Raw genomic sequence first — 27,316 nt, forward strand, 5'->3', positions numbered from 1 at the left:
GCTTCATGACAGTTCTGGTTTACTAAGAAATGGAGTAGCCAAGAATAAAAGTGGTCTGTGAGATAAGTCTGCACACATGTGCCTACCAGGCGAGCATCTCAAAACCAGACACAATCCAACTGACAGCTGACTCGGAGGAATCTGCGAGCCCATTAGCCCAGCTCTGCCATCCCAGACCACCAGCCCTCCATCAGGTAAACAACAGAGAGGATCAAGGAGTGACACAAGACTGCTTTGATCAGCAGCAACAGAAGGCAAGATTAAAAGCAAACCTGTAGTGTTTTCACAAACGCAGACAAGTGCTAAGAAAATGGGATCATGGCAGGAAGATCATACGTTCTGTGCACAAACACCAATTCACTCCCCTAGCTTGCTTAAATGGCTCCAAATCCTTCTTTGCTCTTACGACACTTCCTTAAATACTCTTATTTCTCTCCTTAAATGAAATTTTCTCTCTAGGAAAAAAGGACTCCAACGAGTCCTTTTATCAGTTGAATATATTCCACATCTAGTCTGTAGACTGGAGACAGACTATCAAAGATTTGCAGAAGAAATCAATTCTTTCATTGTTAAGCAACAATTAGGACGTCTGGCCTATTTCTCTAGATCTAAATCCTAAAATACTTAGTTCTGTGAAGTCCTCTTACCTAGTCATCTCCAAGAACATAACAAGTTTCTACAAGGAGGCAGAGAACAACCTGCTTTCTGCATCTATGGACTGCCATCACATCAAGGAAGCACACGGTTACAAAGCTCCCCCTAAAATGTAAAAGCAAAGGCAGTGAGGCACTGCCAGAGAGTGCTGGGGAGCCTCCATCTTAGGAAGCCTCTAGGAAAGGATCAGCCAAGTCCCTTGCAGGACGAGCTGAAGCCTCACTGATGCCGCCTCAGAGCAGGGGCAAGGCCTCGTGACCTTGAGACCCCCACCCAACACTATGATTATCCAATTCCCCAAATAACCACTGCAATTTTGGCAAACTTGCTTATTTTATTCATTTTTGCTTCCCTGATCTAGAAGTCCACTCTTTCAGAGGAACTTTGGCCTTTCTTGACTTTCAGTATCACATCTACCACGATACAACAGGGCAGGTTATGTTCACGCTTTGAGACAAGGAAGGTATTTACTTCTGTTCCTGCCTATCCCTACCTTCTGGGATGTTGACTTTTAAACAGCGCACCAAGCACCACTATTTAACAATTTTTTTGCTTCAAAAAATGTAGTTCGGTAACTTTGCACCATTCTCTTAGCACAAACTTTAACATTGAACATTCGTGATGTATGCAACTCTCTCGGCCAAAGCAGAGCATCAAGAGGGCATATATGTACTAAATTGTATCTTGTTAAAAAGAACAGCAGCACCAAAAAAGTTATATTGGAACAATCTATAAATGTGTTTACATTATATGAATGATTTGCTGTTCCTTCACAAGGCATGTAGGAAGTCAGCACTTCTCAAACGTGTAAAGTATTTCCATGTGCTTAAAGCATGATCTTTCCAAAACAAACAATGATTGAGAAATTTTTTATTATTCTTTATTTCCCTGCCAGCTGTTTTTTTGGACTCTCCTCTCAGCCACCTTCTTTCTTTCAGTCAGATCTCTCCTTATTGCTCACAGTAACACCTACTCAAGCAATAGCATTTTCAGAGCTATGTACAGCTCAGAAATGGGACGATCTCCGCCTGATTTAAATGACACTTGCCTTAGATCAGTTTACAACGTGTCTTTGTGCTATTGTAGCAAGTGGCAGGTCTGGCCGCTAGTGGGGATGGAATTTGGGCACCTACAGGAGGAGCTGGAGGCCAGTTCTCGCCGCCCTTTCCTGGTCCCTGCTCCAGGACAGGCAGGGGAACGGAGCTGGCAGCCTCCTCCCTGCGAGCCTCTTGCTAAATAACCTTCCTCATGCAACCACGACATCGTGCTGCATGACACACAGACGTGCTTCTGCAACTTGATGGCAAAGAAGCAAGCAAGCCCTTGAGCAACTACATAAATCAAACAGGGGAGGAGAAAAAAAGAATAAAAGGAAGACCAGTTCCATTGCAAGGAGTAGCAGATAAAGGGTAGATGTGCTCCGCTGCTGGCTACAGCCACCAACTTTACTAACATACACACTTGTCTCGTTGCTCACTCCTGTGCAATTAACAGCTTTGGCACTATTTCATTTACTGAATTCCAGTCATTACAGCTGTGCAAACTTATGGGCCCAATTCCTATTTATACTATATGCATATATAAACATGTGCTGCCTTCGCCATGTAAAGGAGCCTTAAAGCAAATGTACAAATATTTATTCTAACGGAGCAGTATAAAAGAGTCCTGCCATAAAACAGAATCGGGACAAGTGGTTCTGATTATGTCTGTGCACCAAACTGTTTAATTTTGACTATGGCATCCTTCCTAAGGCATTCCAAACAGTAATCCTGCAAAGAGATACAGTGAGATGCAGAACCGCATTTCCAAAATCCAGTCTCCTTTTGCAAGGTCAGCACTGTATAAATGAGGGGAAATGACAATTAATATCATTTGTCTTGCTTTTTTTTCCCCAAAAAATTCTTACCTACATTAGGGAAAACATTAAGTGAATATAACTTGCTTAATGTTTACACACTTTGATATAATAGTAATTACACAGTAAGCCCAGAACCCAATTAAATGTTTTAGACTTGAGTCTGCAGGTTGGAGTGCACAGGAAGCGTTCTGATGATAGATCACTTTTAAATGCAGTGTATCTGGCATACACTTCAAAAACAAAGTTCAAATATTTAAGCACGGTTCTGCATGTATGTGCTCGAATCTTAACACAACATCCTTAAATAGCAGGCTAGAGATTTAGTGAAGCTAATATATTTGCTGTTGCTAATCATTCTCCATCATGCCACTCAGACATCGCAGCAATATTGTGTACACAATCCTGTGAGCTTTAAGTGAGCAGCATGTGGTCACAGGACACTACATCACTGCTAAACCCAGGTTGTTACCTCTAACCTGAATTCTGCCATTCAGCAGTTTTGGTGTCCTTTTACCCGTATCTGTATCTGTGTTGTCAGAGATGTTTAAGATCCAGCAGCCACAATTTCTTCTCCCTTTTTGCTCTTCAGAAATAGCTATCCTTCTCATCAGATCAATGCAATTCTCATTGCTGAAAACAAGCTACTGTTAATGATGACAAAAATTCAAAGCTAAACCAACATGCAATATTCTCACGGGGAGACAAGAAAGCGCTCAGAACTGCAGAATCCCACCAGCAGAGCTGGTGTCACAGAGCTGTACACGTGCACCTGCCCTCCAAATGTACAATCCCCCTAAAATCTCCGCTCCGAGGAAGCAGCTTCCACGGTTTGGCCAGCAGCGCTGTTTCTCTCCGCGTAGTTGAGCGCCACAAATCCCCTCACCAGCACATCTGCATTTCCTCTGCAGTGGGATGCTGCTTCGTGGGACTGCTGCCCAGCCCCGTGCGTCCGAGCACTGAGCTGCGATACAGCTATCACGCACGCAGGCACCGCGACTGCAAGGGGAATGCAGCAGCCTCGTAGTATAGATTCAGCCACTGACTCCTGCTGGAGGTCTAGATAATGCTCAGTGTCACTGAAAATTTTACCTTTACAAGCACACTCTAAGTGAGCATGTCTCTTCTGAGTGAATCCATGCATCTAAACACTTCACTCTTCTTGAAAATCCACGTTGTGATTCTAAACTCTATAATCTTGTGAAAAGGGATTCATTCCACCCAGCTGCAAAAAGGACAAGCATAGTAGGAGCCTGATGAAGATTAAAAACAAAACAGCAATTAAAGTCAGGCTGGCATAGATTGCAAAGAAATCGATTCCATCTGAAGGTTTTCAGCCTAAAGATATACCAGCTGAGCTAACAGCAAGGGAAGGAAATGGGATGGATTTTATTTTATCTCTTAAACTTTAGGCTAATTCTAAAAGCGCTTTAGGAAAACCAGCAAAACAACAAACAGAAACCCAAAACAAAACAGAGCAGCGAAAACTGGGAAGGCAAGGCTGGGAGGCTGAAACAGCTCCGCTCCCCGTCACACGGATGGGGCAGCAAAGCACTCGCTGGGGCTGCCGAACAGTCGCAGCCTCAACAGCAGTGCTGCGCTCACTTCACTTACCTCCGAGTACCTGGCATATGTCTAGGCAACTCTGAAGGAGCCCAACTGATTAAAAAAGTATTTTGAAAGACTTTTTTTGTGTGTGTGTTTGGAACAGGATTTTGGATAATTGCTCCACAAGCTATAAAAGAAACAGACTGAAAACCAGGAGCCGCTGCTGAAGAGTTGTTTGCACAGGAAGCAATATTGTAGGGAAAGGCAATAACGAAGAACAATTAATTTGACCTGAGCTGATGAGGTCAATGTTTTAAAAGAAAGAGCTTCACATAATGTAAAATAAGAACGCTCTTTCCCATTAGAATAATACTGCAAGCGTAACGCTGCAAAAAATCTATTCCCTAACACGTGTTCTGCTCAGCTCAGTAGTAACGCGCATTCCTGAGGTGTCCTAGACATCCTGTGTCTGACACAGATTCATTCCGGTGAAATATTGATTTGACTGCTCCCTCCTGCAAGCTTCGGCTGCTTCAGGCTGCAAGTTGCTCTCACCGGCTTCCAGCTCCCACTAGCCTCAGCCTACAAGAGCTGGAACAAAACCCTGACGACGCTCAGACACACGCAAAGCTAAACGCAACGGCGCTGCTGTGATTTAGACGGGGAAGAAGCCGAAGCAGATATTTCACTCTTAATTTGCTGCCATTCAGGGGTGCTGTTGACAGGAGATGGAGCCCGGCTCGGCGGAAGAGACAGCAGGTTAGGAATTCAGCAGGGCTGGATCCTATTCCTCCTTCCGCCGCTGGTCTGCTGTCTAATCCTGGGCGAGCACATCGCCTCCGGGCATCTGCTTCCCCTCCCTCCCCAACGCATCTATTTAAGCTGCAAATTCACAGGGTAATGACCATCTTGGTAATGACGAAGCATGCCCTACATGCGCTAATACTTCTATTAATAAATACTCCCACTGCTGTTAAGTAATAAAACAAAACCCACGGCAGGGACTGAACAGCCAATGATGCATTAGATTAATTTTGAGGTATTTGGATACAAAATGCCAAAGGAAAACTCTCCCAAGTGGTAGCAGACCAGAGGACACCTATGATCTTTTCCTGCACATTTGGGCAATCCAATTAGAGGTAATTGAGTTTTGAACTGCATGAAATTACTTCAAGAATACCATCACTAGAGGCTAAGCCCCCTGGGAGACAAGAGGAGGAAGGGAGCAAAAGTGCAAAATAAAACTGGAAGCAACAGGGCATCCAGCCTGAAGGAGACTGAAGATAGCATGCAATCGAGCCAGTCTCAGGGATTCAGACTTCCACAAATGTGTAAATAACTGAGTCAAAAGTGTGCATGTTCCCAGTTTCCAGTGAATTAAAGAGGAGCTGAATACTTCCACACTTCCACTAATTTTTAACTACAAGGGTAACGTAAAGCACAGAGCTACAAGCACCAAAAGGCTCCGATAGCCCTGCGAACACCAGGGGCACAAAAAGAAAACCAGACTTACTGTAACGTAATGGATTCTTGCTTGCATTTGCAAGCTGCCATTAGTGTGCAACGCATAAGAGCACCTCTTAGCTTCAAAATTCACTTCCAGTTAAAGCCATCTCCCAACCAGAACTGGCCACAATGCTCACCAGAAACGGAGGAATGGTTCTATTCCCAGACATTACATTTGTTTTACCCACCCCAGTAAGCCATAGAAACGCTAAAAATGGCATTCATTTCCTATAACCCCTGCTCTTTTTGACTAGTACTAAAATGTAAAGTAGATGCATTGACAGGAAGCATTTTCAGCACCATTGCAATAAGTATAATTAAGGTTATTATAATTTCTTTTGTAGCTTTACCCTGATCTCAGATTACATATAATAAGACTAATATTTTAAATATTCAAATATGCTGAAAGCCTGTTCCTTAATATGATGAGCGGAAAACTCTGAAGCGCTTTCTCCCCCACTTAGAGAGGCTAAATCAAACTGACTGATTAGGTGGGTACGCTTCATGCATGGAAGACATAATTTATTGAAATAAATTTCAGAAGTTAATGAGATCCAGTAGAACGCAAAGACAAAGCAGCTCCTGTTGGAAGGGAGCAAAACAACAGTTTAACAAAAGGAAAAACGAAGATGGAAACCCTACCTCCCTGATCTAATTGTCTCTCTCGTGCTATAGGGGATGCTCTTGCTTAGCTTACCAGTTGCAGACGTTCCCTCCTCCCCCTGTAAGCACAGGAACTCCACAGCACTCACACGGCACCTCAGATGAGCCAACTTCCTTGAGCTTTGCTGGGGAGACTAGAATGGGCATGCCTCTTAATCCAGAAACGGAGAAACTTGTCCAATTATCAGTCAGGCAGAAGAGCACCTCTGACCAAGATCATCCCAGGAAAACCACTCGTGTTCAAGCTGAAAAAAAACAAGGACTGCCACAACTGGCATGTAAAGCCTTTGTGTAAACACGAGCTCCGGATCTGCCAGCATCTCGGCTAACTTTATCTGGATTCCCTTCTTCTGAACACAATTAAGGACAACATCCACCAGAAAAGGTCAGCAGCCAAACTACTAGGAAAAAATAAACACACTGGGGAAGAATGTACGTGGTTGTGTACCATCTGCATGATGCCAAAACTCTTTACTGGTGAGCCCAGAAGGGAATTCGCACAGAAACAATGCTTTGTTTGCACAACTGTAGAGCCAAACAGAGCATTAATTAGAACTTTATATATATATATATATCACAATACTACCCTAAAGCTGCCCCACCAATAAGCAGTGCAAACCCCATGGCTTAGAGGAACAAAGCTAGAGCACCACGAGGTGCTGCCCATGACGAGCAGCACAACAAAAGCTCTACCAGCTCCACCTATTTCATGTATGCAATTAAACAACGCAGAGGGACCGTGCATCTCAGCATTTTAGAAAAAAAATCAGTTGGAACATATTAAGCATTTCATAAGGTGAGCCTCAAGGTAGGAATTCATCCAACACTGTCACTAGGTCAGGAACCGCACTAAATCTTACATGATGAGCACTGGTGCTTTTCACAAAACCCCGTTCTGAGCTGAACAACTTGCATTCAACTACAGTAACTTTCCAAAAGGCATCCCAGTCCTGATCTGAAACCATCAAGAATTAGAGATTTCATCACATTCCACTGTCAATTCTAACAGTGGGGCCAGCTAACCACTGGAACATTGTGAACTTTAAGGTCTCGTTTGTTCCCTCAGTTCCTATTTGTTTAGCTAAGGTTGCTGGTTCTTGCTCCATTTGCTGTTGTGCTGCTCAGACCTGGCATTTTCTGCATTGAGGAGGTACTTAATGTACATTGAGTCATATCTTAACCTTCTCATGAACCAGAGGCAGAACGCAGTACAAAGCCTATCCTACCACCTTTGGATGAACCTTCATTGCTTTTAGTTGTCTTTACGTTTTTCCCTTTCGAAATGCAGTCAGCAAAGCGCTTCAGTGCACGAGTCTCTCCAACGCTGCCTTCAGCAGTCCCTTCCTATTTGCTGCACTACTATTTATATACCCAAGACTTACACACATGCTGTGGTTGAGGGTCAAATTCATTTACGTGCTTAGCTAAAATTCCAAATCCTTCTCACGGAGCCCATTATTTATTATTCTATTTATAATTTTGCATTTAGCCATATTAAAACATTTCATTCAAAGGAGGCCAGCCTTTCAGAAACGGCCTGTAAAGCGCCAGCTTCCATGTCATCCAGAGAAATTCAGCATCTGCTTCCAAACACTAAACCGTGTCCTTCCGCGTCCCTTCTGTACTTACTCACAGAAGTATTCCCATCCTGTAGTAACCAGCCACTACTTTAGGAATTACAAGGTAGCCAGGTAATTAATATATAATGTCATTTCTATAAAATTCTAAAAACCAATGTCAGGTAATAATTAAATCAAGCACCCTATAAAGGAAATATGGAGAGAGTCGCCATTCTCAACCAAACCTGTAAGTTTATCTGTGCAAAATCAATTTTGCTAATCCATCTTCCTTAAGACACTAGTCACAATCTTCAAATAGTCCTTACCTTAAATGTTCAAATTTTTTTTTTTTTTTTTTTTTGTCATTTTAATCTAAGACCATGGTCAGTAGAGGAGGGTTGTCTGTTCATCTGGGACAGAACAAATAAAATTGGTCTTTACTCACACCTTCTGAACACCAATAAAGCAATGATCAGTTACCTGGAGTACCTTCACTTATTCCAAATGTTAAGATTTAAATGTCACGACGCTAGAAATCTCTTCATCCAAGTCTTTTATGTTTTTTGAATGAAGTTTATTTCAGGCTGCAGATTTGACGTATTTGCTGCTACACAATACTATTGAAAACCCATTTACAAATGCAATGGAAAGTATTTCCACTGTCCTCATTGTGCAGCATAAGCTACATGGAAGATTAACATAGCCCTCCAAACTAAGCTGGAAAGACCAAAAGCTTTTAAAAAAATCTAAGAATATATTCTAACAGTTAGATAAAGTAGATGCATTCAGTTCAAATATTTTTAAGCAGAAAACCTAGCACTTTTTGTCTAGTAAATGTCACAGAATAAAAAAGTAAGAAGATATGGTTTGTAATACAGAAACGTAAGAGAAAAATCTGCACAAGTTTGCAAGAGCTGACACTACTTTTGGAAAAGCAAGCTGCAAATGCTATTATATTGTAAACTCTTTGGAGGAAACAGACGCAATGAACACAGCACAGATATCTCTGACAAATCAAATTGATTAATTGATGGGAGACTGGTTTGATACAGAGGTTTTTGCTTCGTTTACTTTCTGGTTTGTTAGGGGAGGTAGGGAATGTGGGTCGTTTTCAAGACACCATTTAGCATTATCAAGTCTAACATATAAAGTCTACGAAAAGTACAGGGATTTTTAAAAAAGCAGGGGACAAGTAAGGTGCAAAAAAAGATTAGTAATTCCCACTCCCAGCCCCAGCTTCCCACACAAAACTTGAATTTTATTATTATTTTTATTTTTAAACATTTCCACACACCAGCTGATGTGTACTTGTACCATGTCACAATAAAAAAACAGGAAAGCTGACAGATCTTTAGCTGTCACTACAGAAGTAACACATTTGAAAAAAATACTTGTTGCTTCCTAGATTCCAACGGCAATGAAAACAGCATCCTTAACCATTTCCACATTGTTTGTCTCACACTCGGACTATTTCAGTGCTCAAAGTAAACGTAAAAAGAGTGCATTCTTGTCCTGAGCTACCAAAATTTCAGCTTCCAAAGATGTAACACAAATGATAGACAAAAGCATTCAAAGTACAGCACCACTTTGCTGGGAAAGAGGTATAGCTTGTTTTGGGGCAAAAAAAAGGTTTCATACATTCTAAGTAGCAGAATGATGAAATATTTTGACTGTTCTCTTTCAATTATATAATTAGAAATTCATCTGTTTCACATAATATGCAACTCAGATTTAAATAACCTCTAAGTTTCGTGTTAGGAAATCTTGGCTCTTTTGAAAGGCGTTCAAAAAAAAAAAAAAATAAATAAAAAAGAAAGAAGCAGGTCTTACCATTTTGATGCCAGTGGAAAACGTGACTGGTTTGACAGGTTTGGGTTTTTCCAGTTGCATTTCTAGCTGAGTAGATCTGTCCTTATGCTGAGCTAAAAGCAGCGAAGCAGGAAGGCTGGAGCTCTCCTGTAAGCACACGAATAACAAAGCTGAATGCTAAAACAAACTAAACACAAATTAATGCTGCATCTACTTGAAAACCGTAAGTTGTGTCTGAAAGGCCATCACTAGCAGCGAAGTGTAATACTGAGTATCCTCTGTATGAAAAACAGTTTACAGAAAGTGATCATTTTCAGTAATAAGAAAAAGCTGCAGTAACCCCATAAATCAGAGTAACCTGCAAACAACCATTTTTATAGAATCCACATTAAAGACGATATAACAGGCTCCTTATTCCAACTAGCCAACGCAACTATATTTATTAAAATTATAAAAAGAAATTAAAAGTTAATCAGAGAAGGAATAATACAAAGTAGTATAACTTGGATCAGATGTTTATCTAAGACACATTCTTTCTACCAATGAACTCAGACCAGTTTGAAATTGTTTCCCATTAGATTTCACCTGAGGCCGTTTGGAAATGATCCTTGCTCTGCTTTGCACAATGGCACTATTGTAAGTGCAACCAACAGCATATTTATTTTCTCCTTCACCAACTTATTTTTAGGGAAGCCAGCCAATTTTTTAAAAATATATAAAAGTAATAAAATGAATAGTTAAGCAAATTAACTGCTAAAACTCCCGTGTTTAGGCTACAACAGAATGATTATTAACATACATCTACGTCCTACATTCTTGAGAGAGTCAGAAAATTATTGGCCAGGTAGTTTGCTAATAAACTAACATGACTGTCCACATGCATGCTGAATTCCTCTAGATTTCCTAGCTAGAACAAAAGTAAAGTTGAGAGCAAAGAAGTTCAGCATGGTTATGCCCGGAGATCTGTAGCGCAGAGTTTGTCATAAGGCACTCAAACCAAGCAAATACTGAACTATGAATCATATTTGTTACTCACCAAAACCAACCACACTGTAATATACTGCACTGGGATTTATTTATTAACTTAAAACAGTTTGGAGGAAGGAGTTAGTAGTTTTGATGCCATGAGATGCCTTGCTGTTCTCATAGTATCCTGGAAAAATCTCCCAGAGTCATCACAAAGCTTGGTTATGCTTTACACCTACTTTGCCCAACACTCTCACTCCTCTTTCCATGTTATTGTTTGTTTTTTTTCACTCATTTTGTCTCACAACTAGATTGCAAGCACTAAAAAGCAAGAAAATCTCATGGGATCTGCTCCAGAATGACCAATAGTGTAAGACTCGGGATCTTACTGAAATTTCTGCAGTACTCACGTGGAGGGTGTTTAAAAACCTAAAATTACTGATGTGATTACTGCACAACAGAGAGAAAGTTTGGACCACAAACACGTTAGTTGACAGTCTGTGTCTTCACAACACTGTACACATCCATAAGCACCAGGCAGACCCTATGTGCTGCCTGCTGGCAGCACAGTTTAAGGATGCTGGTTTCTTTGAAATTTCAGATTTAATACTCTGAAGAGTGGGAATTATTCTCTGGTTTATTTGACCCTCTCATATTCCTTAAACATTCACTGCATTTCCAGCACAATAACTAAAGGAAGCCGGTTTTTGTATGAACTTCTCAACAGTTTTGCATTAACACAATGGTCGGCAACCAGATTACACAACTGTGGGAAATCAACACCGTGCCAGCAAGCCACCACATTCACGATTGTTTGTCCTTTCTAATATGCACATAGTCCTTCTGTTAACTATTAACGCAGAAACAGAAATCAAAGATCCAATCCTGTAAGCATTTATCCATACCGGCAGTTTTCGGTATGGGAAAACAAACCGTGTAACGGCACGAACAAAGCCACTTACACACAAACATTTCTGAAAGATTTCTCTCAAGAACCCTGAGGTTCTGGCAAAAATGGGGACACTTGACATCTTTAAGGCACCCTGCCCTTTGTTTGTTCCCAAGCTAAGCCACGGCCCAGGGAAAAGCTGCCTCTTTGTCAAGTGCTGCAGTGCCATTTTGCTCCTACCTGGGAAGTAGAGGCTCTCAAAGAGGTTAGTCCCACAGCACAGAAGACACCTAAGAGCAGTTCTGTAACCCTTTGTATACAGATGAGTTTATACAGTAAATAAAGGAAGTGCTTTAATGTTTTACTAAGCCCTTATTGCCCACCTTTAGAGAGTTACAAAATAAAATAAACCACACATCGCTTGCAGTAAAACATAAAATACATTTGAGACTGCGAGTCTAAATTACAACAAGGTGCCGGGCTTTTCAAGTGGGAGGTTATATTGTAAAAGGGGTCACTTGTAATGAAGGCAACATAAAATCTGCTTAACTGAGCAGCAGGAGGCAAAACGGACAAGAGGTAACAGGGTAGGACTGGGAGCCAAAGCACCTGATCACTCTTCCAGTAGCCTGAAAGCCTTGCTCACCTTCCCAGCACGTCCCACTGGCCTTCCCTTTCCTTCCCAGCCAAGCTCTTGGAGCCTGGGCCTCGAGGCCAAGCCTTTCTGCAAGTCCTACTGAGCTCCTTCTCTAGGCTGCCCATTATCCATCCACAGCCTGCTGCATGACATCCTAAACACCAAACATTTCTGCGCCTTTTCCCCTCTCTTTTCTCTTAATGCCCAGTATGGGGGGAAAAAAACATTGAAAAAAATCATCAAAGAGCTGGTCACAATGGCTGCAGGTTCCAAACACCAGGTGATGCATGCAAAAGAGATGATTTCAAATCTAAAGGTGAAATGTTGGCTTTCCCACCTTCTTCTGTACCCATAACCCTGCCAAGCCACTGCTTTTGCCCCTGGTATCATGGTACCACTGCAGCCAGAACTTAGTCCTTGTGGTTTTGGTACAGTACCAGCAGGCAGAGATGGGAGATTTTTAAACTGTAATTCCTTCCATTGCTGCCTCTCGCACTTGCTTTTGCGGCGTTTCTCAAAGAGAGCACACATTTCAGCTTTACTTACAATCAGCTTCATTTTCAGATTTGTAGCACGGCATTAGAGGGATTTAAGAGACCATAGGAAATGTTTATTTGTTTAACAACTGCTGGTTTTCCAGAGACTTTGTAAGTCATTGTACAAACACTTCAGTGCTAGTTTTATAAACCTTTAGTATTACAAAACAAGTTTAGGCCCAAATCTAAGGTGACAGTGCTCCTTCATAAACAGAAACATAACTTAAAATTGCCCAGTTTCCTTCCTCAGCCTTTAAAATCACCTTTCTGTAGATTTTTAGAATATTAAGACATGTTTTAATAGCAATACATATGCAATCACAGTTAAAACTACCTATTTTGGTCATGTTTTAAGGATTATTTATAACCATTCTTTCCCCAAGCCATCTGGTGAAGCAGGTTTCCAGTAACACCAACTGCTGTGTCAAAGAACAACACTGATCTCTAGTAAATTAAGAGTGTGTTTTAGAGCAGGATTGAAGTTAGTCAGAAACCAGTTCAAAATCCCTTTTCTGAGACATTAAATACACGTTCATAGGGCAGCTTTTATGAATTGATCCATTACTTAAACTATTCCTAATTATGTGGGTTGTAAGCACCTTGAAAGTGAAAAGAGACTGCTGGATGCAAAGTTACAGACTTGAAAGATTCTCAAGGAACCCTTCTACTTATCTCTGCTTCTGTCTACAAAGTATGTAACACCAGCTCCTTTCAACAAAACCAATGAAATGTTGCCAAGTCTCCTGGCTTTGAAAGTGACAGCTCTTCAGGAGAGCTCCAGAAACTCCTGAACCGCACATCAATGCTCTCTCTTCAAGTCAGTGCCTTCTGCTGTGGTTCAAAGAGGAACTCTGCTTTTCCTGGGAAAGTAAGAGAGCATCTACAAATTGAATGACAACTGAGAATACAAAGTAGGAATTAATGTTATGAGATAAACTGCAATAGGAGAAATTCTGAATTAACATCTGCCATGCAGCTTTAAACCACATACTGACAAAACTGCACACTGTGTAACTACATGCACACATAATTTGTTCTGATTTGCCTCAGTGTTATACACCAACTGCTATCGCGGGTGTTAGAACATGTGTGCATGTGTATGTCAATGCACACACAAAAAAAGCCTGAGATATGAGTCTTGTTTAAAGAACAAGTCTTCACTGGGCTTCTCTATAGCCACACATCATTGCACTTCAAATGCAGAATCAGTAGCAAATTAAGCCAAAAACAAGATTAAGACCACTTCCAGAAGTAGCTAAGTTCCATACCCAACCTATTATTTAGGTCCTCTGACTGAAAGAGTTGATTAATGTCCAATTAACTGAGAATATTGTCCCTTTTTTTTATTGAGCTCCTGATTACTGCTTTGCTTCAATGCACCAGACTGTCGGCCACAGCAATTCAGGGCTGCTTACCAAGCAAACAGTGGTAGAACTTCACATTATGCCTGAAGCAACTTCGGAGCTCCTCTGTACCCCCTCAAACTCCATGATCAGACATTCACCACAGCTGATGCAACCGCCATCCACTGAAGGCAACAGAAGTAGGCAGTTGCAAGGGCTAACACATGGCAGAACTCATTCATTATACATCAGGCTGGAGGTAGAGCAGTAAAAGTATCAGCTATGCTAGGGCAAAGCCATCCTGGATCACAGTCAAAGCCTGGGGCTTTCATATTGGCAAACATGGTAGAAATCTAGACTGTTATACTAGCTCTTCTTCAGATATTCAGTGAAATATCAACTCTTAAGTAAACTGTAGGGTGGTTACACTCACTAAAGACACATCAGAAATACACCTCTGCGTGTAAAACAGCAACAAGTAAAGAGCCTTCAGTGGAAGCTGAAGGAAAGAAAGAAACAAAAAATAAATAAAACTGGTAGAACCATGAAATAAACCTTCTAAATATCCAAACAAGCCTTTCTGCACCTTACCCTGGAGTAATTATGTATCGAAACAGCCAAGAATGTTTTTTCCCTACAATTTCCAACCACCATTGGACATTCTGGACAACGATTCCATTCAGCCAAAGAACTAGTTGTGGTATCCCAGAAGCAGTCTCACACCAGTTCTTGGCTTACCAAAATTGTTCAGTTCTTTGTAACATTGCAGTAAGTGATAGGTGACAGAAGAGTAGTACAAAATGGGCAAGACAGGGAAACAGAAAGGGGCAGATGTGTTAACTACACAGTTAACTGGAAGAAATGAATATAAATACACCTGCTATTTGCCCTGCTACAGAGCATTCAAAGCCTCCAGTTTTGTTACTCACCAGTTCATCCAAGAGTGCCTGTTTATTCTTCCTTTTTATCATCTGTTGTAGTTGTTCTTCTTTCTGTACGAGCAGTCGCCTTTGTTCATTTTCTTGTCGTTCTACCTCTAAAGCTTCCTCCAGCTCTTCCTGCTCCCGCGTCTGAAACGGAAACATTAGAAATTCACTCACAGCAGCCTTCCTCCTTGAGCAGACAGAGCTCTACTTATCCACAGCTCTACTGCCCATCAAAGGACCTAGGGCAGCCCAAGTGATGGGAAAGCAGCCAAATTCTACCTTTAAAGGTCATTATGGATGATGATTACGCTGGACAATAAAAGGAGTTAGAAAGTTAGATTTTTTTCCTTGCTGCAATAGAAAAAGCATCCATCTAGATCTTGATTCTTTAAACGTTAGAGAATGACAATGGATTTTCCTTATCTTAGCTCATTGCTCCCACATATCCTATTTCCCAAGAGCTGCAAGTAAGTGACAGAAAATATAATTCTGCTACAGTCCCTGATCAGCCCTCCCAGATCAGTTGCATCTTGTATGCAAAACACACAGCGTGGTTATCACTGGTGTAGAAGAAAATATCTTTCAATATTGAGAAGCTTATGAACTACAACATGTTTAAGCATGAACTGTGAATGTGTCACATTCCCCAAAAATCAGGTATTTTTCCTACGACTTGGATAATACTTGTGTGCTAACAGAAGTAGAAAAGAAACAATTTACTAGGACAAGGTGACTGAGGTTTCGTTTCAGGATTTACTTCTGAAGTCTTTTTTAACCTCTAAACTATCAGGTCAACTGTATTTGGAGCTCTGAGTAGAATAAAAAAGAGGAGGGCTCAAAGACTACAGAAGCACAGATGGGGGAAAAAATAAAAAAGCATTAAAGCTGAACAACTTTGTACTGGAGAGAGAACCAAAAGAATGCTAGTTTGCAGGTAAGATGGGACAGGACAATAACATACAAAAACATTTTCCCAAATCATCCTCTCCAAAAACACTGAAACAAAGGGAAATCCAAAATAAGAGAGCAGATTGTTAAAGCTTTACAAAATTTAAATGGATGATTGATCTATAGACATAGCTTAAACAAAATAATATTGCAGCCAAGAGCTTCGTAAAATCTTTCTCTTGCTACTAGAAGACCCCACGTTATGTCAGAAAGCACAGTGATGTGATATAAGCCAGAATATGCTGAGAAACATCCCTTTAACAGGCAGATCAAGCTGGTGGGTCCCAGGGAGGCCCAGTTATTCCTGGATGCAAGAGCTGACAGATCTCATCACTTGCCCCTGAGTCAACCAAAGATGCCTGTACCCTGTGAGTAGCAGTGACACTGGTGAACAGGTCACCAACCAGTGAGCAACTGAAACTGGACTGTCTTTGCATTTAACCAAAGGAAACAAACAAAAATCTTCAAGCTGTTAACCGAGGTTATTTCGAAGAATTAAGGGATCTAGTTAGTTCAGTCATCAGAACAAAGAGCTCAGAGTTTATAAGACATTCAAGTCTCTTCCATGATTATGTATAAAAGAACTTTGCACTAAAACAAAAGAAAACATGTAGGAAAGTGCTAACATGTCTAGCATGAAAAAAAGAGTCCAGAAAAACTGTAGTCAGGAATAAGTAAACGGATATACAAACCTAAGCCAGATCAGACCACAGCAATAACAGAAGAATTATCAGAAGTCAGATCAAATTCTTTCTGAACAGAAGACCAAATAAACCAGTGAAAAACAAGTGAGCTCAATAGGCAGCAAGGGTTGCGTCAAGCCTAAAGGTAACCTAGACAGTTTCAAGATCTAAAGAAATGAAGGTAATCTTGGTGAAGCATGGAACAAAGTCAAAACAGCAAATGAGAAGAAATAAATAGAAAAAAATGCCACATTCAATAATGTGAAATCAATAAAATTTATACACATTCGCACCACAGTGTCTGGACAAAGCTATTTCAAGATTGAACAAAACAGCAGGTGAAATTAAAGATCTAGTGCCAAAGCCAAAAGCAAAGTTACGCTATGAGGGGACAACAGCAGTCATTTAAGGGAAAAGACAAGTTTGGAAAAACTGTAGCCAAGCTGGGCTTCAAACTCAGTGTGCAAGGCTTTTTTTAAAATATACACAATACCTAGTCATCATTTTGTTACGATAACATTTTCTATTTATATATAAATACAAAAGAATGACAAGAACCCTTTCTCCAAGAGTTCTGCAGCTTTTTACGTTAACCTGTGTACTTAAACTTTTTCTCCACTTGGTCTGGCACCAAACCCAGAGATCTAACAGATGGGTTAGCACACAAGTAGCAAGATCACGAAGGCTTGTATTGAAAGAACAACAAGCAGTCGTTCAAGTCCTAAGGTGGCTGGTTCAATAGCTTTGTATTTGGATTTGTAAGAACGAACGACACTCATGACAGCAGGAGTGATAGAACAGAGGTGAAAACAACTTACAGGCAATGGGTTTGGTGACATCAATTCACCAGTTAGAAACAAAAGAGGAGACAATGTGATGTACTTCTTGATCACTACTGATTTTGAACCTCTTGTATGGCAGTGCTACATGGCAGAAACCAACCACCGTAGGATCACACGTGTCAACGTGTTTCTAGCAGAGATGGGAAAATGATCTTACTTCATAAGAGGCAGTTAAGGTCTCAGCTATAATGCTGCTTTCAACTCTGCTCCCTTCTGCCTGCCAAATTCAAACTGGAACAGACAAATTATTAAAAAATAGTAACAGCACCAAGAGCAACAGAGAATATCTGTTTCCCCTCAGGAGCAAACCACTACGGCGGACACAATTACTTGTCAGTCCGAGAATGAAGGGATAATGACTGACCATAAGAAGTTTAGGCTAGGAACTAGGACACCTTTTACTATTCAAGGAGTAAAGACAGTCCAGAACCTGACAAAAAGAGCTTCAGCTTTTGGGACAGGGGTAAATTTATGGGGAAGATCATGCAGTTTTTGAAATATCCACTGTGGCAAGCCTATTATTATGTTTCAATTGTTCAAAAAGAAATTAATCCAGATTTACTGGAGATCTGGAGACATGCAGGCTTGCCCAGCTTCCACAAGTCAGCCTCTAGCACAACAAGACAGTACAGAAAACAAAGACCCAGGGGCCTTGGGTGGGCACGGCGTACTGCTGTGCTGCTTGGTATGATCATGCTGTGAGTGCGGCTGCCTGCAAGTCAGGTAGATGAATGGAAGGTGGGCTGCAGGCAAAGCACCCTGTTATTACAGTGACCCTGGAGGTTGTGCCTACATCATAAAACAAGACAAAACCAAAGATTTGGAAGGTCTCTTCAAGCTCTGAAGCGCAGGACATTGCACAGTGTCAGACACGGAATAACAGATCAGAGATGGACCCCTAGGGAAATTTCCTTGCCTTTAAAAGGAAGAGGTTCAAACAAACATTTTTCAGATTCCGATCTCCTCCTGTGAAATCCTAGTGCTAAAGAAATCACTGGGAGTTTTGCCACAGACTTCAGGGGAGTGAGGACTTCACCCCTACTGATTTGAAAGCAAGTCCTTAGTGCAACTGGAATACAAACACAAAACCTTGTTATGTCACACTCTGGGCAGACATTTTCCTTCAAAAACCGATAACAATGTGTATTTTTATACTGAAAAAATACTTAACAGATTAAACTTTTCTTACAGAAAGAAATGCTTGCAAGTTTATTTTTAAAGACCAAAATGATAACTGAGCCATATTGTAATGAATATATCTTCAAAGAACCATGTGTTTTGCATACAGATCATGTACACAGTACTCCTGATGTTATTGTTACCAGCTCTTGAACAAAAATTTGAATGTTTGTTTCAACATCTTTCATTTTAAATTTTGCATAAACCAGACCTGTGCTTTCCTTCAGTTTTACAGCTCTCTCTTGGGAGCTTCCTAATGTCTGCGTCTGGATTCCCTTTTCCCTTTGGATGAGAAAGGAATGATTGTCCTGGTGTAGGAATGAACTTGGTCTCTCCTGGATATTATCCAACGACACTGCCAGCACGCGTGCAGTAGTGATGTATTAGATGCAGGCTTTACTGCCCGGCCCTCTTTCTAAGCCCTTTCAAAAACAAAGGATAATTGCATTTCAACTATGAATTTCATCTCTTTAAGCAGCACTAAGTATCAGTATCACAGAATATTAGCATATTATATATTTTTTTGAATACTAAGCGAAGCATGCGTAGTGCCTTCAGCTTTGACTTGCTTTTAAGATACTTCAGAAGTGCTCCACATTGAACATCCTTTAATTCTTTAGCTAATGAACAAAAACTGTAAGGGAGAGAAGTTAAACTAACCAGTTTTATCTTGTTTTTCTGAATGACTTCTTTGTTATCCTTTTGGTACAGCTCCATTTTCTTTTTGGTGTTCTCCAAATCCACATTGTTAGTCAAGTTAAATACTGCATAAATATTAGAAAGACAGAAAACAACAGTATTAGGTCGGCATGCACTACTACAACAAAGAAATACAACTCATGTTCTCTATCACTTTAGAAACAGACATGAACATCACAATAATAGAATTTACTTAAATGTGCCTTGTAAAGCAAGATACAATCTGCTAAATCCCTGCAAACTTCAACAGAAGCCAGTGACGTTCCTTTAGATTTATACATCTCTAGCAGATGAAAATTTAAGCTTTGCATCCTATTTTGTGAAACTGGTAAGGATATACATGAATGATCATGATATTCTCAGTAAAACACTGACCTTTTTGAGATCTAAGAACACAGTTATTCCTGTAAAATGAAGTTAGATTAAAATACATACATTGTAAAACAAGGTTAGAAATTAAGCCATTCTACTCCATAAGATTATCTAGTGCACAAAGAACACAGAGACTGAATTTTCAGGTATACAAAAAATTCCTGTAATTTGATGACTTAAAAGGCACCAACGTACAATTACCTTTATTATGAAGAATCTGTAAATGCATCCAGATTAATAGGTTAAATGGCATTCCTTTGATACCTCTTGGTAGTGACAGACTGTATCTCACATGATTACGAGCCAGCAGGGTCAGCCAGCAGGCTCCATAGTTTAGCAGAACATTCCCAATTATCTACATATGGCATGGCATATACCTCAAGAAATTGAACAGTTTCTATAACCAACAGCTTGAAAGATGTAGAAGGTTTGGATGACTCGTAATTCGATACAGTGCCTGAGCCTTTCACCTCCCGGTCACTGGTTCAATTGTGGGTCAAGTGAATTCCAACTGACAGCCATTATCACTGCGAGGGCGCTTGGTGTTTGCCATCCAGAGAGGATGCTGGGCTCACACCCACATCCCTAAAGCTACTGCAGACCACAAACATACAGCATTCTCCCCCAAAACCTCAACGAGCTTTGGTTACGTGCCTACAGTAAGGTTACAGGAGCAGCAGAGAAATTTGCAGTGCCATTGATAAATTCCTTGCAAGAGAACGATAGCACAGGGATTGTGAGAAGCCAAATTCTCAGCAAGAGAAAGGGGTTCTCAATAGAAAGGGGTTCTAGTGAAAACATCAGCACAGGGCCTGGAAAACTTTTATTTAGTTCTCTATTTCTTGTTTCTCAAGTGACTAGGGCCAAATGAACCTTAGATATAGGAGTAATATAGGAGTAACTTTGCAGCACTACAAGACCAATAAAGAGAAATAGAAGGAATATCCATGAAGTCTGTGTCATTACCCATGAGAACAGCCCACATCCCAGTTTGGTAAAGATTGACATCCCTTATTCTTTTCTCCTCTCCGCAGGTAACACGGCAGAAATTAACTTTCAGGAGGGTTCTAAGTAAGAAACCTCAAAGAGCCTGGACAAAGCAGCTGAGAGGAACTAAACAAAGAGCAAGAAATCAAAGCAGAGATCAATTACTGGGGATGAAAAGGGAAGGCTGAAAATGCAAGAGCCATGAGGTACAGCTCAGAGCAACGCAGCCACACAGCACCTCAGTACTGCCCAGCAGTGGTGGTCCTGCTCCCACGTCCATCCCAGGCGCAGGTCTCGCCTCTGCTCCGACTGCAGGACTCTGGGTGCTCTGCGGTGTCAACAGAAACCTCTCAGTAACCTGAACTGGCTCAGCAGAGGGGATGGACGAGTGCCAGAGATGGTGCAAGGGAAGTAATAGAAGCGTACAGATGGGAAATAGGAACGCTCTCTTTCCAGGAGTACAGATGCAGCGTTATCTTATTTCTATCGAAAAGCATTCAGCCTTTCCTTGAACCCCAGCAAAAGGGTTAGGTGGGATATAGCTGAGAAATTCCTAACCTTAAAACAAACAAACAAAAGGCTGTATTTATTATTTTTCCTCTTTTCCAAATAATGAGCAATATCGAAAGGACTGACATTTTAATTCAGCCTGGCAAAACAGCCCAGCTCCTCCAACCCCTACCCCACTGCCCTGAATTCAGAAGGGAGCCGAGAAGCAGGTTGGTTTTGTGCTGTAAGCATTTGACTGGGGGATCAAAACCTGCAGCGCCTATCTCAGTGTCTTGATCTCAGGTGGAGCCCCTTGGCATCACTATAACCCCAAGACATCGAGCTCTGAAAGTCACAGGGCTCTCAGCACATCTCCTTGGTTTTTGGAAGGAAGTCACCCATTTCATTTTTTTTTTTGTCTCTCTCCAGAAGGCATACGAACATTTTCCAATTTAATACACATACACTTTCTGGATATGGCAGCATTTCCTTTAATAAAACACATTATTTCAGCCTAAATCTGTTGTATTTTAGCAGAGATTTGACCTCCAACTTTCCAGCCTACAGTCTCCAGCTGACAATCAGCTTCATATTTGAGTATGATGGCAGAGAAGAATTGTCATGTGAAAATGCTGGCATACAACCAGGGCTCTGCAATGACAGCAGCTGCATGGGAATGTCAGCACTTCCTACAACTTAAATCCACACACCAGCTCCCTAAACTCTTCAATGACGACACAAGAAAGAAATAGCATATGAGACATGCTGTGCTAAGCAGGATGTCCAGATGCCACCTTCAGGTGCAAGAGGAGGAACAAGATGAGATGCCAAATGCCTTTGGGCTGCTGAATATCATGGGTATTTCTCTAAAAATAATCCGGCATTAAAAAATAAGCTGATGATCTAAGTTTTTGCAACTACTGCTGCTTGAAACCAGTCGTGGCCTTTTGTTTGTTCCTTTCTCAGTTATCATTAATTACTCAACAAGACACAACCTCGGTTTGTAAAACACCAAGCATAAGCCTTAAAACTTAAACTAGGGAAAGCAGGCAAGTTTTAGACACGGGCAGATGCCTGCCTTTATTCAGAACTACTTACAAAAGTGAGTATATCTCGCTACGTGATATAGCAAGTGTTTATTTCTTAAATGGTGTTTAAGAAATCTTCAACATCCACCCGCATAGGCAGTGCTTAAATGCTCTGCTCAGGGCAAGGTGAAAGGTTCCTTTCTCCTTCTGTTCCCCTGCTGTGGCTGGAAACCCCGGATAAAATCCTCCCAGCAACTGGATCTCCTTGCACCATGCTGGTCCTGCCCTGTCACTTGAGGAGATGGCAGGACAGCAGCAGGCAGAAAGATTCAAGTTTCCTACACCCTCGAAGCCCAGAGCAGATTTCTCCCATTGAATGTTGACCTGCAGCCATGGAAGAGGAGCAAAGAGGAGGAACATCATCTCAGTCCTAAACATCCTTAGCTGTTCTTCTTCAACAAACACTAAGTGGTTCACGTTTCAAGAGTTAACATACCGAAAAACTATGTTTTGTGGCAACAGTGTTAGGACCTGGATGTCTCTATCCCAAGATCAGTGTCAGCAGCTGTCCCTGAATAAATGCAGAGAATATCTTCCCTCCTACAATAAACATCCTAGCAGCAAAACGAACCCTGTTCTTTGACGCTGCACCAGTTATCACTGGCCACCCACCCAGCCAAAATACCTGCCAACGTGTTTTCTAATTTATTTTTCATGAGTTTCAAACGTCTCTCCATCAATATTTAGCGAATACAGATTCTTGCCATTCTATTCTCACAATTACAATTGTCAAGTCCATTTTGTAAGGGGGAGAAGCCATGAAAGATAACTGAAAAATTATTTTTCTCTTCTCTTGTGTCCCCTCCACAATTTACCTGGCATTTGATTTGGTTTCATCTGGGTTTTGCCAGAAATTTATTTTTAATGCAATTCTTAGAGATAAACATATTTAAAAAAGAGAACATAAACTAGCAGAACCAGAAAGAGTTAAAAAAAAAAAAAAAAAGAAAACTCACATGCTCTACCTACCCTGAAAAAACATTGGTATAGGTCTGAATATGACTGGCAAAGCAGATGGCTAGTTTGAAAAGGTTTCAAAGAGAAGACAGACTTATTTTTGTCCATGTTGAAATATAGCATAAGCTGATATAAGAGGCCTGAAACCCTTCAGGGAAAAGAAACAGAAGCTGTTTTGTATGCAACAATTATTTATCTACTTATCCATCTCACACTGGTTGGTTTATAAATTGACTTGCCTTGAGACATCTGTTGAAGTACAACAGGAAGACTATTGTGTTTTCCTGAAACATTTCATTCTGTTTAGGTAAAACTCCCTACTGCTGAAATTCAGCCTTTACAGGGAGTCCTTTTGCTGCTTTAAAAAAATAAACTTTTATTGTGCGCTCCCATCATAAACGGAAAAGCATTTTCCTAATTATTATAAAGGAAACAAGAACATTTGAGGCAAAAGTTTGGATAACGTGGGATAATAAGTTGTGCAGAGAGGCAGCAGTGTGAGTGCACGTCACTCTGCTGCACAACTGCAAATTAAACCCACCCAAACCTCCTCTGAGATACTGCAAGTTTTCTGAGATTTCTCCTCCTAGCTCCTTAAGAGACAGCGATGTTACTATGTTAAAATATTCCCTCTTCAAATATTAGGCACACTGCCTCTCTGCCAAGATAGATGATTAATCCAGTGACCTCAAAAGCCCGCTCCTATGTTGATCCTTTCTCCTCTCAGGCACAATCCACTTAAAGCCTCCACCTTTCACTCTCTCTACTTCTGGCTGAATCCAGCTGGTGGGAGACACAGACCGGGCACGAGGAATGGCCACTCCACGCATCAAACACTCCTATAAGGGAAATTAATGAATTATGGATGCCTACAATTGCAAACAGAGGAACAAAGAGAACAGTAAATCATAATGTATGTGCCAGTGTATGGATGACACTGCTGTGACAGTCAAATTATTGTAAGCTTTATGAAATTTGTTATTCGACTGGGATGGAGTCAAGATCATTTCTTCACTTCTTCAGGAGAAAAAAATGAATGCGTGCTACTTAAGCAATAAACCACAGTAAGTTGATCAGCTCTCTTCCAACCACTAACACTTCTCTAACCTCCTCCCCCTCGCCTTGTCTACAGAGCACCTAACTGGAAAAAAAAAGAACAAAATTGCCTGTGATTACCTTGCAAAACACAGTGTTTGATCCACATTGTTGGTATGAACCAGCCCTGAATTTAACAGATACTCAGTATTTTTTATCAACAGCATTCCTCCCACCCTACCACAAACAACCCAGCCATTACCATCTCCATAAATAGCCAGCTGGAGACCGGGACTGGCAGAAGAGCGACTGCTTTGGGCAGAGCACTATGAAAGGAGACAACCATGTCCCCAGTCCATGCAGGGAGTCCAAAGCTACCATGGCACCTTCGGTTGGTGCTTTCCATGTCTGGCCCTACCTGCGACCCCATACTTTTAAGGAGTGGTCTGGAGGGAGAGGAGATGGACTAGATCTTAAGAGGTCCCTTCCAACCAACATTTCTGGGATTACTACAAAGTAATTGTCAGGAAAAAATAAAACCCAAAACTAAGCCAGGAAAAACCTCGTTAGGCATTATTAGTTATTTCTGTTTATCCTCAGTTGTCTTTTATTGCGACAATTTTCCAGAAAAACACCCTGGCATGCTACTGACTGATTCAAATCCCTCATCCCCACCAGGTCTAAGACAAATCATTTTGGCTGGAACAGCGCGGCACTGAAATCGTTGGTCAGATGAGATGGCTGAAACGGACCTTTGATAAAGCTGCCCTTTTTCCTACTGAGTTACTCCCATTGTTAGCAGCAGCAATACCATCTTTGTGCACACACACAGAGGAAAAAGACCACAAAGAATAAACAACATAACCCACAAGCGATCGTAGATAATAAAATCCTGCCTATCCGAGGATCGCTTGTAAGACAAATGGTCTGAGCAAGACGAGCCACCAGGCAGCTGGGATTGCACAGGCCCAGAGAAGCGATGAGATACGGGAATCCAAAGGGCACAAACACGGTAGCCTCCTTCCAAGCTGAATGTACTGAATGTTTTAAAAAGCAATAATTACTATTAGGAATCGTGTTGCGGTAATGCCTAGAGGCCTCACTCAGGTATCAGGAGAACGGTGCCAAGCAGTGTGTGTACACAGGCGAGGAGGCGGGCCCCGCTCTGGAAAGCTTTCACACCAGGTTTTGAAAAACTGGCTGAGGAGATACCCTGGGGAAGAAGAAAACCTCGTGGAAAACACAAGCAAAGTTTGCAGGATGTCCAGAGACTGCAACCTGTAGTACCACCTGAAGGTTTAACCTCATCCCTCTCAGGGACACAGACCTGCCTTACTCCAGTAGATGTTGCGCGTACCTTTCCCAAAAAACAGGTTTTAACCTTTTCACTTTATTTTTCTTCCTAGTGTTAATGACAACAAACTGTTTACAATGTTCTCAAATTGTCCAACTGATTTTTCTTCTGGGGAAAGCCTGCTTTAAAATGTGGTTTCTATTTAAAGCCTTGTATAACACATTTTTGCCCAAAGCATTATTTAGTGGCTACATTCTAAACCACTTAAAAATGTGTTCTTTATAATAGAAATCTTAAGAGGTGACTACCCTAATGTTTGACCTTTTCCCCCTACCTCTTTTGCTGTACCACCCAACACTTTCCTTTAAACAGAAAAGTCTGTAGATGTAATACACCTGATTTGAAGGGGGAAAGTGTGTTTCAAGCGAGCCCATACATCAATCGAACGAGACGCTGCAGTCGCTGCAAACACTGGAGCTGATCTACCTGAAACATTTGGAAAAACTATCAGAACGGTGCCAGGGTCACGTGCAGTATACGAATACAGGATGTTTACATTTTGTCTCTGCCAAGCAACCACTTGATTCTGATCCCCCTCCGCCCCCACACCCCAACAACGAGATAAGAAAACTTACAAGCCAGGAGAAAACGGGGTAACGCTGCACTTTTTTTTTTTTTTATCACTTCGACCTTCTCAAAGGAAAACTGGAAATTTGCAGCAGGGGGAAGCAAGGGGAAATCTGGTTCTCCACTGCCCGGCTTCCTGAACTGGCAGCTCCACCAACCACCACCAGCCACTGCCAACCTGCTGCACGTTGGCCCCACGAGGCGAAGCTTTGCTCCGCATGACTACCCTCTTTCTTTCCCTTCTCACAGCACAGTTTCCCATGTGCACGAACTAGCAGGGAATTCACACACACAAAGAAAAGGAAATTACTAGTCTTACTAGCAAAATCCGGAATACCCACAGAGTGGAAGATGCCTCCAATGTGTTGGTCAGCTGTGCCGCACGCACCACACACAGCAAAGATGCTGGAAGAAGTCTGGTACGTAGCAGTAGTGTGACAACTGTCAGGTGGAGAAGAGTTCAGAGAAACAGGAACAATCACCAAAGGTTGAAAGGAAAATATCTGTAAGGACCTTTATCACCAGAGAAAGAAGAACAGGGCTTAAATTCTTATCAGAGGTGTTGTTCTTGAATCTAGCCAGCCCTCCGGCTCCTGGATCTACCTAAGCAGTAGATCATAAAGTTAGGAGATCATAAATAACTCCCTAGACTGTGAAAATTTAAAGCCTTCTGACTGCACCTCTTCCTTCCTTTCATCACCCTGGCCGATGCATGAAGAAATGAGGAGGTACTTGGCCTTCCTAGTCCTTTTAGTATTTTAGATGTCACTTTCCAGCAACTAATTTCAATTCCTGATGACTCCATTTATTGAGCTTCTATGTTCTGCATTTGCAGGACCGGCACAATCACAGATACATTCACTCTTCTTCTCAAGGTTATGAAGACCAGCTGTGAGCTCTGCTGCTTCGAAACCAAGTTGCCATCAGAGGCTCTGGAACCATTTGAAATTTAACAGCCTAATCCCAAGAGCAGGAGAATCGTAACATTCTGCACGAACTGATGAGGTTCAGGCAATTTCAGGCAAAACTTCAATTCCCTCGTTGCAGATACCAAAAGCCCATGTAAGAGCAGTAAGTGGGAAACCTATATTTAATGCTACATAAATAAAAAGCAGTTTTCCTTTCCATGAGCACACAGCCTCTTCCAGGATCATCTGGCTAAGCTGCAACCATTCTTTCTGCTCCCTCCCTCCTTCCCTTACACCATCCAAAAAAGTATACAAAC

The 27,316-nt window shown here is 41.4% G+C and overlaps 1 protein-coding gene across 2 annotated transcripts in view; it reads right to left on the reverse strand.

Annotated features, from left to right (window-relative positions):
- Window positions 1-27,316, reverse strand: part of MNAT1 (MNAT1 component of CDK activating kinase) — a 120,183-nt gene that overhangs the window by 55,812 nt on the left and 37,055 nt on the right. For both annotated transcript variants that reach the window (XM_084288421.1, XM_084288420.1), the window contains exons 4-6: window positions 19,204-19,307; window positions 14,895-15,035; window positions 9,616-9,741 (exon numbers count right to left, since the gene is read on the reverse strand). In XM_084288421.1, coding sequence (XP_084144547.1) covers window positions 9,616-9,741; window positions 14,895-15,035; window positions 19,204-19,307 — 371 coding nt within the window. The remainder of the gene's footprint in view (window positions 1-9,615; window positions 9,742-14,894; window positions 15,036-19,203; window positions 19,308-27,316) is intronic.

This window comes from Netta rufina (genome assembly GCF_964035555.1).
Source record: "Netta rufina genome assembly, chromosome: 5".
NCBI lineage: Eukaryota > Metazoa > Chordata > Aves > Anseriformes > Anatidae > Netta > Netta rufina.